Source organism: Lissotriton vulgaris, chromosome 12 (genome assembly GCF_964263255.1).
Source record: "Lissotriton vulgaris chromosome 12, aLisVul1.2, whole genome shotgun sequence".
NCBI lineage: Eukaryota > Metazoa > Chordata > Amphibia > Caudata > Salamandridae > Lissotriton > Lissotriton vulgaris.
This window is the reverse complement of record NC_141700.1, coordinates 153,188,961-153,206,640: the sequence shown is the minus strand read 5'-3', so window position 1 is coordinate 153,206,640 and position 17,680 is coordinate 153,188,961. Positions and strand designations below refer to the sequence as shown.

Genomic DNA, 17,680 nt, shown 5'->3' with positions numbered 1-17,680 from the left:
TCACCCCTTGTGGACTTCCAGATGCCGCCTGCATCCTCTGCATGCAGGACCCCCACCCACATTGACTGCTCCTGATAAGCAATCCCAACGCCTAAAGACACCTCTGCATCCGTCGCCCCCGGGCCATGGAGAAGAGGACCCAGTGGTCCCTGAGCATTTCAAGCCTTGGACCCCCCCCCCCCCCCCCCCCCCCTCCCCCTGTTGGTTCACCCAACTGGCCTCCTGGCAAGAGCCTGCACCCTCTGTTTACAGTGACCAATCCCCATTGAAACGCACTGGGCTCCCTGCGCTGATTTGCATCCTGCACCCGATCACCCTCGTGCCGCTGGCTGTGTACTGTTAGTGCTGCCTTGGACCTTGCCCACCACTTACCTTAACTCCTGGAGATTGGTCCTGTAAGTCGGTGTACTATACCTGTTTGCAGAACGTGTTCTTCCTTCCTTGGGATAACATTGCAGAGCCAGAAATTGTACTATGGCTACTTTTTAAAGTTAATAGAATTTCTATTTAAGAATGTAGTTACCTGAACGATTTTTCTCTGCTGCCAAATCATATATAAAGGTACTCTGTATTTTTGTAAATGAATGTAGATCTCCTTGAGTCGTGTTGTAATTTATTAATCATTGCGTGTATTTTGCAGATGTCTTGTACTCCTCTGAGTTACGCCTAACGTTGCTAGACCACACTACCCCCTAACAGAGCACTTTAGGATTGCATAGCAATTCCTGTCCACTTATAAGGGAACCCCTGGACTCCTTACACAGTATATCAGATTATTGATCTATTACATAAATAGCCAGCTTCCTACAGAAACCTAAATGTAAAGTTTATTTAGCAAGGATATACAAGGTTGTTGTTGTAATTCCCCCCCCCCCCCCCCCCCCACCAGCCAAGCACTCTAATTTGTAAATGTTGAAAATACTCTTGAAACAGGCACTGAAGCATCAAAGTGCAATGTATATGTTTTGCAAAGTGATTGTTTTGAAATGAAGAGACATTTTTGGGGTTTACCATTTTTCCAAAATGTTTTTCATTGTTGCAAGATTGTATAGTAAAATGTCATCAGTCACAAAACATGGAAAGCAAAAAATAAGAGGTAGTGTCTTTGAAAAGGCTGCCAAAAATGTTCATTATTTAAAATGAGGATTAACGTAAGAAAATTTTAAATAGATTCATGTGTAACTGTTAGGAAGCGCTTATTTAAAATGAGTAATTTATGACTAAGTCTTCTTGAAGGCTACGCTGGTGCTTTGAAAATATTGTTCCAACATACTGTGCCTGCTGTGTAATCTAAAAATATTTAACTTTATTTTTCCCTAGGATGGTGTTCAAATGAAAAGGCTTACAGAGAAGGATTTGGAGATCACCAATAAAAAGCCGCTCAAAAGCCATAGCAACCCAAACCTGTTGTATGGCCGCTTCATAAAGGTAAACAAAGTGGAGCATGTCTTGCTCAGAGGCGTTTTGTTTAGTGTACCTGGGATGCTGTACTCCTGGTCAATGTAAGCCTAAAATATAGTTCCCCCCACCTCGAATACTTCCAATAAAGATTAAATCAATAGTAATCTGACTGTAAACATTATGTGCCCTGGGTACCTTTGTGTTCCAGGCAAGTATAAAGACGCCAGGGGTAAGGTATTCTTACTTTGTTGGAATGAGAATATGTGCAGTAGAAAAGGCTACTCTTGTCACAGGAGCATCTACTTGTTGATGCCCACATGATTAGTGTTGTGTGCAGAGTTAACCACACTCAGTGTAGTACTTGTTGCCCTCCTCCCCAGATGATCACTGACTACCATACTGTATGATACGGCTCTATAGCAAAGATGAGTTGCTTCCAAAACATGTTCCCTGTGATGTTTTAGGGAACATTTATATTTCAAGTCCAGAATCTCTTCTAAAACCTTCTTGAAACCGGAGTCTTCTATGGTAAAGAGTTTTGAAGAAGAACAGAAACAAACAATAAAAGAACCCTCCTTGGCTTGCACTGCCCAAGGAAATTCAATTCTTGTCATTCCTCCACAAAGGTGCTCAGTTGGCTTACCTCCTGCAGCAGGGTAGAATATAAATGGTTGTCATGAGGGTGGAGATTAACTGTAATGCGAGACGTTATTGTAATGAGTAGTGCATTTTATTTGTTGGGGTGCAATTTGTGATTTGTAGAAAGCCTAAAGCTTCAAATTGCTGGTCCTGCTGTCGGCTATTGCCTTAGCACAAGGTAAAGAAAACATTTATATTGGTATGTATATCTTCTCCAGTATTAGGGGTGTCTTTCATAGATTCACATGCCTGAATCATTCCCCGTCGTCGGAGTGGGAGCCCACGGTACATAAAAAAGTAGTGAAATATACCCTTAGTACATAAGAGATAACAATATACCCAACCAGGAAGTAAAGTAGCCCTAGCTACAGTAAAAGAAACTTCCACATTAGAACCTGTCCATGTCATTATGTATGGACCAAACTGCAGCCAATCAGGCCACAGCTCCCACCAGCAAGCTCTCCCCAGAGACCCAGGCTCTCAGATTTTTTACCGCACGTCGTGTGATAGGGAGTCCTTCTGAGCTCTGCTCAATTCTTCTCTTGGATAAAGTTTCTTCTTCAAGGAAATGTCTTCTTCAAAATCCCTTTTTAGGGCCTGCGACTCGTGTGGAAAGGCGAGACTGTTTAAGGAAGATCCACACACTCGCTGCATCTACTGTTTATACCCTGACCATCAGGTTAAGGACTGCAGCATCTGTCGAAAATTCTCTCCTAAAACCCTCAGGGACAGAGAGGGTCGCCTGTTGCTGTGGCTGCAGAAAATGAAAAATAAAGATGAGCCACTTTCTGAGGTAGGAAGTTTTGCCTCAGAATCTACCAAGGGGTCGAAAAAACGGAGAGCTGAGAGTACTGTGCCTACTCCGAAAGCTAAGGTGTCTAAACACCAGCTCGCCTCACAGGAGCCTTCTACTTCAAAGGCACAGAAATCCTCTGAGAAATCTGTGAAGGTCCCGAGCTCTAAAAGAACGGAGTCTTTGGTGTCCCCCGTGAGACCTATGACTAAGGCACCAACAACGTTGCCAAATTCCAGTCAGGCTGCCTCTGCCATGACTTCTACATTGACTTTCTCCTCACCTAAATCGACCATGGTGATGTCCTCAGCTTCCTCTCCAACTTTTGTTCATGTGCAGGTTCGACCCATCTCGTCGACGAAGGTTTTCACACCTCTCGTCGACGATCAGACATCGACGGCACTGAAGCAGTCGACGAAGAAATCCTCGTCGTCGTCGACGATTGCTCCGTCGACAAAGAAGACCTCACTGTCGTCGACACCATCGTCGATGAAGATGTCGTCGACGGACCCATCGGCGACGAAGAAGACCCCGTCGACGGACACGTCGACGAAGACGTCGTCGACGAAGGTGAGGATTGTCCCGTCGACGGCCCCGTCGACGACCTCGTCGACGATGAAGACTGCTCCGTCGACGGTTCCCTCGTCGACGACGAAATCCAACACGTCGACGAAGGTGACGCCATCTCTAACAACGAGAGAACCATCAGCTTCTTCATCAAAAGCGACGACACAGAGCTTGATTTTGCCAGGCAATCCATCTACGCCAAAATTGTCGTCTTGTACTGACCTACAGGTATGGTCGGCAAAGACCACTGCCATACCTCTTCCTTCTCCAGCCACTACTACGGCTTTGCTGCAAAAGAGGTCCTCTCAAACAACGCCATTATCGCCGCTCCAGATGCCAGATAGGCTGTTAGATTCTGAAGTAGAATCTGGAGATGAACTGTTTCAAGCGGCGGAAAGTCCCTCTGACTTATTAATACATGTAAAGGATCAGGAGGAAGACGAACAGCAAATCCAGGTACCTACATCGGTACCCACTTCTGCGACAGGAATGCAGATGCCGATGGAACTTTACGAGAATCTGCAGTATATGCTGAGCGATTATTATCGCCGATTCCCGCCTTCGGAATCGGGCGATTCGCATATTACCTCCCCTCAGCCTCGCGTGAGTAGAGGTCCAAGGCCTAATAGGCCGGAAGAGGCACAGGCTACCCGACCTGCCACGCCAGTATCTCCCCATCAACAGGAGGTTGGCGATTCTGATGAGGACACCCATGAGGAGGGGGAGTTGATTAGATCGGACTCGTCGGAGTATGAGGACTACCAGGCTGAATCGCCATCCCCAGAGGAACAACCGAAGGCTGACTCACCGCCGGTGGATATAGCGAACTTCCATAGACTTATGGACAAAGCCACTAAAAGATTTCTGGTTTCCATGGAAGCGAAACAAGATGACTGCTTTCTTTATGATTTCAAGACTTTGTCTCAGAAGCAGAGTTGGTCTATTCCCATTATAGACTTTATCTGGAAGGAAGGGCTTAAGATAATGGCCACGCCAAATTCTGCTCCCGCAGTATTGCCGAGAGTCGACAAAAAATATAGGGCGCCAGCCTCTTCACCTGCCTGTCTCATCGGCCAAGCTAAAACGGACTCAGTCATTGCGCAGGCAGCGCAAAAAAGAGCTAGGAACCCCTCAACTCAGGTCTCCATTCCAACGGACAGAGATGGCAGACGCCTCGATTCCATTGGTAAAAAGGTCTCCACTATCGCGGCCACCACGGTTAGAGCTGCTAATTCTTTAGCAATTCTTGGTAGGTATGACAGACAAATGTGGTCTGACATATCCCCATACATCCAAAAATTACCTGAGCCAGACCGCTCTGAGGCCATCAAAATCCTACAAGACGGCGAATGTGCGTCGTCGGAAATTATCGACGCTGCAGTGGACGTAGCGGCCACAGGTTTTAGACAGTTGGCAGGAGCTGCAGTGCTCAGACGAGAAGGATGGTTAAAATCTACGTCTTTTCGCCAGGAGGTACAGGCCAAAGTTTTAAATATGGCTTATGACGGCGAATTCCTGTTTGGCTCGCATGTGGACGAAGCCTTACAGTCCATTAAGAAGGATACAGAAACGGCACGTTCGTTGGGTACTCTGCAGTACCGTAAGTCTTCCTTTCGTGGGGCAAAAGGAAGGGGTAACTTCTCCAACAGAGGGGGCTATTACCAGCAACGCCCATATCAGACCAATCAAAACAACCAAAGGTACCAACCTTACAAACAACAGCCTTATGGCCAAAGGCGGAGCACCTTTACACAATCCAGAGGAAAATCCACTTATCGAGGTAGAGACAACGCCAACAAAAAGTGAGGAAAACATCCTGCCGCCACTCTGCCTATGCCAGCCACGAATTGGAGGAAGAATATCCCTGCATTACTCTCAATGGTCCAAAATTACAACAGACAGATGGGTCTTGGATGTAATCTCAAAGGGTCACGTATTGGAATTTGTAAAAGCCCCTCCAAATTCGCCCCCAAAAGGACCACCCCCAGCACATCTCAAGGAGCTGTTCCTCCAAATCAATGCAATGATTCGGAAAGGGGCAATCGAGAAGGTACCTCAACATCAGAGGGGTCAAGGGTTTTACTCTCGTTTCTTCTTGATACGCAAAAAGTCGGGGGAGTGGCGCCCCATCCTCGACTTGCGTGCCCTCAACAAATTTATCAAGCAATTGACATTCAGAATGTTGTCACTGCAGGAGATCCTCCAGTTTCTGACGGAAGGCGAACATATGGCAACCCTGGACCTACAGGATGCTTACTTCCACGTACCCATCTTCCCCAGGCACAGGAAGTTCCTAAGATTCAGAGTGGCCGGCAGGGACTTTCAGTTCAAGGTCCTTCCCTTCGGGCTACGTTCAGCCCCGAGAGTATTCACCAAGATGTTGGCACCGGTGGCGGCCCACTTACGGTTGCAAGGTATCCAGATTTATCCTTATTTGGACGACTGCCTTATCAAGGCCAATTCCTATGCCACCGCAAGCAGTCACGTCCAAACATGCCTGTCTCTATTTCAAGACTTGGGTTTTTCAATAAATTTCGAGAAATCATACCTGACACCGTCTCAGAAGACGTCTTTCCTGGGAGCGACTCTGGATTCCAGGAAAGCTCAGGTTTTCATTTCAAACGAAAGGCAAGCCAAGATCCAGGACCTGGCGAGAGCACTCCTCAGAAGAGAGTGCGTTTCAGTTCGACGATTAAAATCTTTCCTGGGGATGTTGTCATCATGCATTCTCCTGTCTCCGAACTGTCGTCTGAGAATGAGACCACTGCAAGAGGAACTCGGCCACCAGTGGGTGCAAGTATCCGGTTCCTTCGAAGATGTCATCGTCTTAACACCTCGAATGAAACACGCAATTCGGTGGTGGGCTCTGGCACGCAACCTGCAAGTCGGCCGCGCCTTTCTAGAAGAAGTCCCCAGTTTCGTCGTCACCACGGATGCCTCGCTGGAAGGTTGGGGCGCTCACCTTCAAGGGATGACAATCAGTGGCAAATGGAACGCACAACAAAGGACATGGCACATCAATTTGTTGGAGTTGAGGGCCATTTTCCTCGCCCTGAAATCATTTCAAGTGACTCTGTCAAACTCGTCCGTGTTGATCCGAACAGACAACACGACGAGCATGCACTACCTGAACAAGCAGGGGGGCACAAGATCGGCCCGTTTGTCTCAGCAAGCTCAGGAAATCTGGAATTGGGCCCTGGAACACAATATCAACCTGACGGCAGTTCATGTCCCGGGAGTAGCCAATGTCCTGGCAGACTCCCTAAGCAGATCCAAAAGCAGCACTCACGAGTGGGAACTGCATCAGCCAGCTCTGGACCACATTTTCCTGAGATGGGGTCGCCCCGAGATAGACCTATTCGCGACCTACCACAACAAGAAATGCACCCATTTCGCGAGCTGGACTCCTCACAAGGAGTCGTGTGGGGACGCTCTCTCTCTGAACTGGAAACAAATCTTTGCCTACGCCTTCCCTCCGATCCCTCTGATCCCCAAGGTCATCAACAAAATGAGGAGACAACCGTGTCGTCTGATTCTAATTGCCCCACGGTGGCCCAGACAATACTGGTTCACGCAGCTTCTTCTCCTCTCAGAGTGCGATCCAGTTCAGCTGCCTCAAATTCCGGATCTTCTGACTCTACAAGGCGGAAAAATATATCATCCAGACCCTCATTCTCTAAAATTGTCAGCTTGGCTCCTCAACACCATGAGTTCGCGCATTTGAACATTCCTCAAGACTGTCAGGAGGTCCTGGACAATGCTAGGGCGCCTTCCACGAATAAAACTTACAGGCTCAAGTGGAAGCGGTTTTGTGCTTGGTGCAGGACTGTGGGTTTACATCCTATCCATGCTGAACCAGACAAGATTTTGCCCTTCTTTTTACATCTTGCTAAATCGGGCTTGGCACACTCTACACTCAAGGTGTTCTTAGCGGCAATATCGAGATACCGACAGGACGGTCAAACTTCGCTGTACTCTGCAAGGATTGTCCAGCAATTCTTTAAGGGTTTATTCCGCATGTTTCCACCAGTCCGTAGACCGCCTCCATCCTGGCACTTGAATATTGTATTAGCTCAACTCATGCGCCATCCTTTTGAGCCAATTCATAAAGCTGATCTAAAATTCGTCACCTGGAAGGTGGCTTTGCTACTGGCCTTGACATCTGCCAGAAGGGTCAGTGACATACAGGCATTTTCCTCTAAACCACCTTTCTTGCAATTCACAAATGATTCAGTGATACTGCGCACCAACCCGAGGTACATACCCAAGGTGCCATCGGATTTCCACCTGAATGAGCCAGTCATCCTTAAAACGTTTTTTCCAAGTCCGCAATCTCCAGCGGAACGAACTCTACACACGCTGGACATCAAGCGGTGTCTCAAGTTCTATCTCTCCAGGACAGCTGCCATCAGGAAAACTGATCAGTTATTTGTTGCGCATGGCAAACCACGTCAAGGCAGTGCAGTCACTAAACAAACTATCGCTAGATGGGTCTCTTCAGCGATTGGACTCTGCCATCTACAGGCGGGTAAACCCTTGCCAACCTTGCCCAGAGCACATTCTACGAGAGCAGTTGCTTCCTCAACTGCTTTGTTTGCTGGTGTGCCTCTCCTGCATATCTGCAGAGCTGCTACCTGGTCCAGCAGGCACACATTCACGAGGCATTACTGTCTGGAAGCTTCGAGCGACACCGATGCCTCGGTGGGGAGAGCAGTCCTGCGTAATCTTTTCCAATAAGGTGAGCCTCTGCTATTTCTCTCCCACCTCCTCTTGCTCTTTTACGCCTATTTTATTATTCCTTTGTGGTTTCTGCATTACTGCTATGTGCCTTGGCGTCCAAGAGCTGTATATAATGCTATGACTATTACTGCTCACTACTCTGATTCAGGCATGTGAATCTATGAAAGACACCCCTAATACTGGAGAAGAACAATAGTTACTTACCTGTAATCTGTGGTTCTCCAGTATTGGTGTCTTTCATAGATTCACATGCACCCACCCACCTCCCCTCAGAGGCTCACTTGGCTTTTTTCTTCTATACTTATTCCGGTACACTCCGGTGCTACAAAAATCTGAGAGCCTGGGTCTCTGGGGAGAGCTTGCTGGTGGGAGCTGTGGCCTGATTGGCTGCAGTTTGGTCCATACATAATGACATGGACAGGTTCTAATGTGGAAGTTTCTTTTACTGTAGCTAGGGCTACTTTACTTCCTGGTTGGGTATATTGTTATCTCTTATGTACTAAGGGTATATTTCACTACTTTTTTATGTACCGTGGGCTCCCACTCCGACGACGGGGAATGATTCAGGCATGTGAATCTATGAAAGACACCAATACTGGAGAACCACAGATTACAGGTAAGTAACTATTGTTCGTATTACTATAGTACAAAACTAGCTAAAAGGCAACGGACTACTGTACATGGTCAAAAGCAAGCTTAAAGTCTGTGAGTAATATAGACAGGGAAACTGTTTTGTGGACAGTTACTGCGTTGTGATGTAGTGGTATTAAAGAGGGAAGTCTACTACTCTTCCCTATTTTGGAGCAGCGTTAGTGGTCTAGATGGGATACAGGGATATTCCAGATCCTGTGTGCATCAATGGGGACAAGGCTGTTGCCTCATTACTACTTTTTTTATTTATTTATTTTTTTACATATTTTTGTCTGCAATCCGATGGTGTCCTGGCTGCTGCAGTCTTAAGAACCACCCACTAGAGATGATGGGTTTGTCTGCAACATGCGCAGGGGGGCTGATTGTGATGGCTTTGTAAATGATGATGCTCATGTTGAAGGTGGTGCGGGCTGGCAGCGGAAGCGAATGGAGTTCCATCAGGGTGGGGTGATGTGATATGATACTTCTTCAGACCCTGGATGAGACATGCTGCAGCGTGTGGGGGTGCCAGTGTGGAGTCTGGGAGGCCCTGGCTTTTGGAAGAAGTGTCTTGGTTTTCTTTAAAAGATATAGCTAGTACCAGGCAGTCTTAGTTTTGTTTTGGCTGTGTGTTCTTTAAGGGACAGGTTGGTGTCCAGGGTGAATCCAAGTGAGTTCGGATTTGAAAACCTAAAGGTTCATGTCATTGGGCATGCAAATAATAGTTCTGTCATGGTTGGGTTGAGCTTCAGGTGGGCACTGTACATTCAGGTCTGTATGATGTGCAAAAGGTGTTTAAGATGTTGGATGTCTGAAGTAGATGAGCTTTCAAGTAGAATTATACCTAAATTGCATATTGGTGTATCTTGATGCTTGTTATCTGTGAGTAGAGCACTAAGCAACTCTATGTAGAGGTTGACGATGATAGGAGGCAGTGTGGAACCCTGGGGTACTCCTCTTGTGAGAGGGATCCTTTGTGGCTTGGAGGTTCCCATGTGAACAAACTGGTGTAGACTGGAAAGATTGTAAGAGAGCCAGTGCAGGACATCGCCCATAAATCCCACTTGCGACTCAGGGTGGGTATGAGGGTGAGATAGGCAACTGTATCGGAAGCAGCTGAGAGGTCCAGGAATATCAGTGGGCATTGGTCGTCATAATCTGCGTTCTGGTCCAAGTCTCTGTGCAGCCGTGTGATTTGAAGACTATCAGTTGGGCAGGAGATGGGTACCATGGATATGATCTTAGGGTTGAACTTAGAGTGCTTTTCGGTGATCTTGACGATGAATGTTCGGTGAGAAGACTGTAGTTGGTAAGCTCATCTGGGTCTAGTGCAGGTTTCTTTAGGATTTAGAAAATTTAGATAGAGAGCTTCTGGGCAAATGCATTGAGCGAGGGCGGCATGGAGAATGGGGTAAGAGCGCTTCCTCAGAGCTTTGATGAAGGATGATAGTAAAACATCATCTTCATAAGAATGAGTTTCAAAGATGAGTATGTCAGCCAGATCTGGAAGGAATAGGGCTTTGAAGACTGCCAATTGTCGGATTCTGTGAGAAGGATGGGTGTGACAGAAGAAGCAGGCTTATAATTGTTGGCAAGCTGTTGGATCTTATGTATTTGTTTGCTGAAAAAGAGGTTGATGACATGGTATCTTTTTGTGGAGTGAGGAATAGGTGAGTCTGGCACAGCATTGATGCAGTCCAGTGCTTTGTGTGGAATAGCATTCTGCTGTCGTCGGTGGCTTAATTGATTGTGCACATTCAAGCTTGGATAAATTCGAATTTGCAATCTTTGATATTTAAAGCAATCATCCTCATCAAAATCTTTATTCAGTTTATAAAAACAAACCATAAAAGATGCAAACATTAGACACATTTCATACGAGCAATACACTTAAGTCGATTTGTTCTCTGGGATTGATTCTACAATGGGGAAATGCCCTTCTTTGGATTTAATTTTCGTAGAGTAGTGCCAGGAAGCATAAATTCAGTCCAGAATTACTGCAATTCGAGGCATAGGCCATCAAACTTGGGATGCGAGGAGGTGGAGGGTAGTTAAAGTAAGTTATCTAGAAAGTCGCTTGTGCATGAGCTGTGGGGCTAGAAATGGAAGAAGGCAGTTTACCCTTAGAGCTGTTAAGTGAGCTAGGATGCGCTATGTGGTAACCGCTGGGATTAGTTGGCAAGAATAATTTTCTATCCGCCATAGCTTTATTTGTAGCTAGGCAAAATGCCTGAAAATTGGTTGCCTTACAGAGATTGACAGTAGTTTAAACAGCTGTGTATCACGGAATCTGTCAAATATTGTCTTCTTTGTCTGTAATGTCAGAAATGTCTGTGAACACTTGAAGTCTTGATATCCATTAAGTCTGACTCCGATTTCTTGTAGATCGGCCATGACAAATAAGTCCACTATCATGGCACAGCATATCTTGTTATGAAATAAGATCAGAGCAGTTTTTGTGTCTTTTCTGTCAAAAGGACATGTTCCAAAAATGGAGCTTACTCTGCGTAGTGACACTAATCTTTTGCACTGTTTACATTCGATTATAAGTTTTTGAGAGGTGCTGCTTCCTAATCTGTCTTGTCTTATTTGAAGTCTGCAACATTGCTGTCAGGGGGTGAAGAGCCTGCAGAAAAGCCATCGTCGTCTGACAGCAGTGAAGATGAAGATGAGAAGCTAGACCTGTCGTCTGCCAACAAGTAAGTGAAAAGCTAAGAGGGGATGTGTAGGTAGGCATGGTTAAGAGGCATTAGGAATACCATTTCCAAGTTGCTTTGAGACTAGGAGGATTCCAAGGCAAGCATTGGCAAACCCAATAGGTTTTGCTGTTTGTCTACTTCGGAAGACCCATTGGCAGTGCAAATACATTTTGCAGATGCTGTGTAGCATCAGAAATAAAAGCTAAAAGTGTAATGATGTGTATGCTAACATACATCCTGATGCTACAGTGACCCACTGTGAGGACATCACACGAGTGCGCAATTGACAGGATGCATCCACTTTTCTTATGCATGGTTCTAATACGGCAGACACCAATCTTGGACCTGTAAACAAAAAGCAAAATTGTTATGCGAGTGCATTTTGAACAAGCATTGGCAAGCCTAATAGGTTGCGCCGTTTTTTTAATGATCAAACAGCCAACGGGGGTAGGGGGCATTGAATGGGTTGGAGGGATGAAACAAAGAAACAGCGACAGTGTGAGTGGTTGGTGGGGGTGTGACAGTGAGGGAGGGTGGGGTGGAAATGCAGACACCTGTACTGTATGAGTGCGTTTAATAAATATATAAAATACAATGAAAAAATAGTACCTGGAGGAGCCATATGCGCTGACAGTGACAACCATTCAGTTCATCACATTGTATGGTTTCAGCACAACAAAATTCACAATACTTAACTTGATTTGTTCAAATGCATCACTGCATATAATTTACAATTTTCTTCATGATCTCCCTTAAGCTTCTATCGTCACCAGAGGTGATTCACAAACATGGCATAATATTCATTGTCCCTAGAAACAAGTTTAACTGCTCTTTGTTTTTCAGATTAGGTGCCTGTTCTATGTACCGTTCACCAACTTCATCTTAGGTTTTACCTCTTCCCCAGATAAATACTTTCAATTTTCAACACTGACTCTTCCAGACCTGCCTCACTCAAAGTTCCCAAAACTCTCCTCCACACTTCGTAGTTTCCTACGCAGTCATGTATGCTGCAACAGTATATCTGCCTAAAATATCCAACATCTTCTACCTCTGCAAACATTCTCTTTGTTCTCTACATCCTAACCAATATTTGCCATGACTCCCCACATAAAGCATTCCAGCTGCCTTTCGACCCTTAAATAGTATGTCTGCTTTAAAAATTCTGTGAACAGGAATTTGACCACAAAAATAGTATAGTGGATTTGGAAAAAGCTTTGTCCAGCTCCAAACTGTTTAATTTCTTACATTTTTTCACCTGTTGTGTAATCGGAGCATGAGTCAATTTATTCACACACAACACTAGACTTCCACACCATTCTGTCACTTTTTGATTTTACTTCCTCATACAAATGCTCTAGAAATGTTCCAATTTCTTGCATCACTAATGCAACACACTAAGTGAAGGACAATTACTGGCAAAGGAGAATACCTTGTGCTACCAAGCAATAAAACTTCACTGAAGCTAGTACCTTATCTGTTCTTGCTGAATCCTCTTTTCTTGTTTGTCCATGTTCCTCCCGGGTTATAGGTCCCCATTTTCTGATACTACATTTACAGGACTTATTTCAATGTTGTCCTATTGATTGAATACTTTCATGTATTTTCAAGTGATCTCCATCCTTTTCACAATTTGACTAACCTTGTCCGTAAGTGGCTTTTACATACCAGCCTTGTCCGGAAGTGGCTTTTACATACTCAGGTTTTTTTCTAGCTTTCATGTCATTAGTTCTATTTATTAGATGATCCTTCATTTCCTCCTGTAATTTTCTGAATTTATAAGTGGAAACTAACTTTCGGAACAATAACATAATGCAAATTTGTTTCCCCTGTGTGTTGTCTCTAGTAAAGAACTTACACCACTACAGAACCACATTCACTGCCCAAGTGCTAATTGCTTTTGTAAACTGGTGCCAAATTATCGTCCTCAAGTTCAGTGTCTTCCTCAAAGTAATACTTTATCGGCGATGGGTAGTTGTTCCAAAACCTTTTCCTTCAACTCCAACATCATGTTTTAATAATGCTAACTTATGTTGAAGTGAAAAGTACCCTCCAAACCGCCCCCCCCCATTCTAAATACAGTTCTACAGCAAAACTCCACTCTTACTAACATGTAGGTAGTTAACCTGAAGTTTGAAAAAATTATGCAGGTGCAATAACCACTTAACTCCCACACTGCCTAGAAATTGTATGCACCATTTTAACAGTAGTTCTATATAAGCTATATGGAAAGAAGGGAAGAAAATAAACAAACTAATACGAAAATGGATTGCACTCATGAGTTGTCACTTAAACTCTTTACCTCAGTATCCATATTTTACAGTGCTAATGAAAATGGCTACACCCCCCAACTGTCAACAATAGGCATCCTCTTTAAAATATTAATTTTTATACCAAATAAAGACCATACGCTTATGTAGTAAACATTTTTAACCTTTATCATGATACAGAAGGGAAGAGTATCAGCTGTCACTTGAATGAGCACAGATTCTTCTCACCGTCTTGTGGCACCAAAATGCTCCCACCATTGACCCAAGATGTTAAAATCCAAAACCGTGATTAAAAACAAACAGAAGGAAAATCCATATAAATGAATAAAGAAACACAATGAACCTACTTAAATACTGAGTGGAAGCCTTTTTTACCAAAAAGACGACTATGATGTGTGCCTAAAGGGATGAAACTAGTGATCCACTAGCCTCACTTTCAATTCACGTAATTCAGACGTCGTGGGACTCTCAACGCCACCTTTGGAGCACCAATAAATACAATTAAACTGTTCGACAAACACAAATCAAAACGGCTGTGCATTTGCCCTAGAAATCAACACTTGTTTCCTACAACCTTTAACTAAGGCATACATTGTATTTTATAAGGTAAAATAAGTGATGTGAAAGTATTTCAGCTGTATGATACGCACTGTAGTTGAAATTGCGATATGTTGGGGCACCATACTGCCGTTTCTCCAATCGGGGAGCCTACCTTGTCTTCCCATTTTATTCTCTAAGATCAAATCTTTTGTGTTTGTTACAAGGGGTCAATATAATTGTGAGGTATTACCCTTTCATACAAGTCCAGAATGCCTATGTTAAAATGTAAAAATAGTTATATTTGTTGATAAGCATATGTAGAGGCAGGCAACATTTTGGTCACTGGCTGGGTATGAACTTACTATTTATGTATCCTATGGCATTCAATATCTATTGTTTTTTTTTTAGATAAGATCTAGTGTGTACTGTCTATATTTTAAATAAAACTTAAATGTGTTCAAAGAAACTAGAGCGCTTCAGATTAGACCACAATCGTATGAGAAGGAACAATGATATTAAAGTGTTCTAGACACCCACGGCATGCAAAACACAAACCCGTAATTTTGGTTATCCTTCTGTTCTTCCTCCAACAATAGTGCCCGAGTACCATATAACTATTTTTGCTTCTTACTTCTTCTGTAGTTGTTAGAGTTGCACGTTAAGTTTCAGGCCTGTCATGTTAGTCATTAAACCTTTCTGTTTCAACAGGATTACTGATGATGAGCTAGTCCGAGCCTGTGGCGGTCGCACTGCCCACAAGTAAGCTCTACCTTTATTTTACAACTTATTACATAGCACCAGAATGTTTGAAAGGCAACCATGACCAAAACCCTTGAATGTCCACCCCTGATTCAGGGAGTATTTTGAGCATATAGGTGTGTAGCCTTTACACTTTGTGCATGTAAATTCTCAGTCTGTAAATTGGCACACTCTGGACTACAGTATTTTACATGCTTAAAGTATGTTTGCGGATGCAGATACTATGCTAGAATTCACAAATGTATGAATATGGGTTGAGTTGTGCAGGTTTCATTTGGCCCTAATTGCCAAATGAGATGAAAAACTATGGTTTTTAAGTATTTCTCTGAAAGGAGAATTCCTACAGTTGAAAGGGTCTTCGCCAATGTTGTAATAAAGTAAAACTGCTCCAGTAGAAATCTTCCATGGTTTATTTACACCACTACACTCCCAGTCAGCTGAGGTGATTTTTGGAATCCTTGGGGTGAAGGGGCATTACATCTTCAGGAAATCAGTCTTTTCCTGGAAATCAAGGTGTTAACAAATTAAAAAATGCAAATTGGCTCAATATTATTCCCTCCCAAGAACCAGTAATTTGTATGCTCATGAAAGTACTACTTGCATCAAAACATTCAGCACTATACCATATTTGTAAGACAGTAAAAAAATTGTTTGTTTTTTTCTCCATTGTGTGTAGGGGAGCACGACATGGCCTAACGATGAGTGCCAAACTTGCCCGACTGGAGGAGCAGGAAAGGGAGTTTCTAGCAAAATATGGAAAGAAGGATCAGAAATACGTCCCCAGTGAAAAGCCCCCCAGTAAAGTATCAGAAGAGGCACTTTGTTCAGAAGGTTCTAAAAAGAAAAAGAAATCGAAAAAATCGAAGTCTCAAATGAATGCTTGTCCTTTAGACATCTCTGAGGCAGACACTGCTGTGGATGTACATTCTCCAAATTTAAAGAAGAAACGCAAGAGGAAAGCAAAACATTTGTTTAGTGAAGTAATTGAACAAACCAACACAGAAATAAGGCATCCATTAGAGGAGCCCATGGAGGAAGAATATAATGCCCCAGAGCTGCAAGTTGAAAACCAGGTAAAATCAAAAAAGAGAAAAAAGAAGGAAAAAAAGGAGAAGCTTAAAGACTTATCAGAAGACTGCGAAGAAATCATAGTGAAAAAGTGCAAGAAGAAAAAGAAAAAAAAGAAGTTGCAGGAAGACTCAAACTGATAAACGTACCTCCTTAAACTGTTTTTAAACAATTGGAGTTCTAATTTATTATCTATATCTCCTGCTACTGAATATTCGAGCACCACGTTGATATTAAACTTACTTTTGATGATATAGCTTTGGAGCTTAATTCTGACCTCATGTCTTCTTTGGGTAGCCTCTTTTATCTTGAACTGTATGGTATGTGACGCTTAGTTTTCATTGAATTAGAGAACAGCTATTTGGAGACTATTGTAAATTCCAATTCCTTTATTCAGGCAAGTTCAAACCAAAAGAGGTACATAGTCTGTTGGCCTCACTTGTAAAACACACCAGTCCTGTAAAGTCCTGGCATTCTCAACTCTTCATCTTCTAAGCAATTCACTTTAGCTTATTTAACAAAAATCCTACAGCCACTCAGCTCAAAATGGAGGATTGCTGCTGTAGGAAAGTGAACCTTTTTTCATGGTTGACCCCCACTTTTTGCCTGATGTTGATGCTCTTTGACTAAGTGTGCCCTGGGTTCCTGGAAACCAGGTACCCGGGTCTATATTCTTTCCCTAAAACTGTACTGTTGCACACCCAATTGTCAACTCTCTGGACACATGCAAGTTCCTTGTAAAAGGTACCATGGGTAATGATGGCACTGTGACCATGGAAGGCGTCTAAGGACTGTAGCACATATTGTGCCACCCTTAGAGGCGCTGTGCCTAAGCGCACACACTGCCATTGCAGGCTTCGTGTTTTGGTGCACAGCAAAATGAAGAGTCAACATGGCACATTTCCCTGTGTGCCATACATACAATCCACTGCAAATAGCATATGTAAGCCAATCCTCTAGCTGGGTGCACTAGACCACTGTTGAGGGTACGGGTGCATGAGCCCTGTACCCCTGCATTGTCTAAGTCTATTCTTAGAAACTGTAAGTGGTAAAGCCATAAAAAGTATGTGAACAGGGAGTTTGTCATTACGAACTCCACAGCACCATAATGGCTTTACTGAAATCTTGAAAGTTTGATATCAAACTTCTCAGAACATTAAACCCACACTGATGCCAGTGTGGGATTTAATGCAAAATGCACTTTGAGGGCATCTTAGAGATGCCCCTGAAAAATTACCTAACACTAGTGTCCTGGCTGCTCGCCAGCTGCCACCCCCAGACATGTTTCTGGACCCCTGGGTCGAGAGCCTCCCGCTCCTGTGGTCCTGAAACACAGCACACCCTGGGCAGAGGTGCCAAGCCTCCTCTCCCAGGATGGGCAGGGTCCACGATGTGGAAGCTTCTAAGGCTTGCAAGCCTATGTGAGCTGACTCAGCCATTTGCTGCTCGCAGCAACTAGCCCCCACCGGTTCTGACCCCCACTTTGGGTGGGAGAATCTGCAGGAAAACCAAGCTAGGAGGAGAGATGTGTCCACCTTTGCCAACCCTAGCCCTCAGGTGGGGGAGGCGAAGCACAA

The 17,680-nt window shown here is 44.1% G+C and overlaps 1 protein-coding gene across 3 annotated transcripts in view; it reads left to right on the top strand.

Moving 5' to 3' along the window:
• Positions 1-16,373, top strand: part of GPATCH4 (G-patch domain containing 4) — a 62,544-nt gene extending 46,171 nt beyond the window's left edge. For all 3 annotated transcript variants that reach the window (XM_086947647.1, XM_086947646.1, XM_086947648.1), the window contains exons 5-8: positions 1,321-1,428; positions 11,366-11,469; positions 14,985-15,035; positions 15,712-16,373. In XM_086947647.1, coding sequence (XP_086803773.1) covers positions 1,321-1,428; positions 11,366-11,469; positions 14,985-15,035; positions 15,712-16,243 — 795 coding nt within the window. In that variant the 3' untranslated portion in view covers positions 16,244-16,373. The remainder of the gene's footprint in view (positions 1-1,320; positions 1,429-11,365; positions 11,470-14,984; positions 15,036-15,711) is intronic.
• Positions 16,374-17,680: the final 1,307 nt, after the last annotated feature.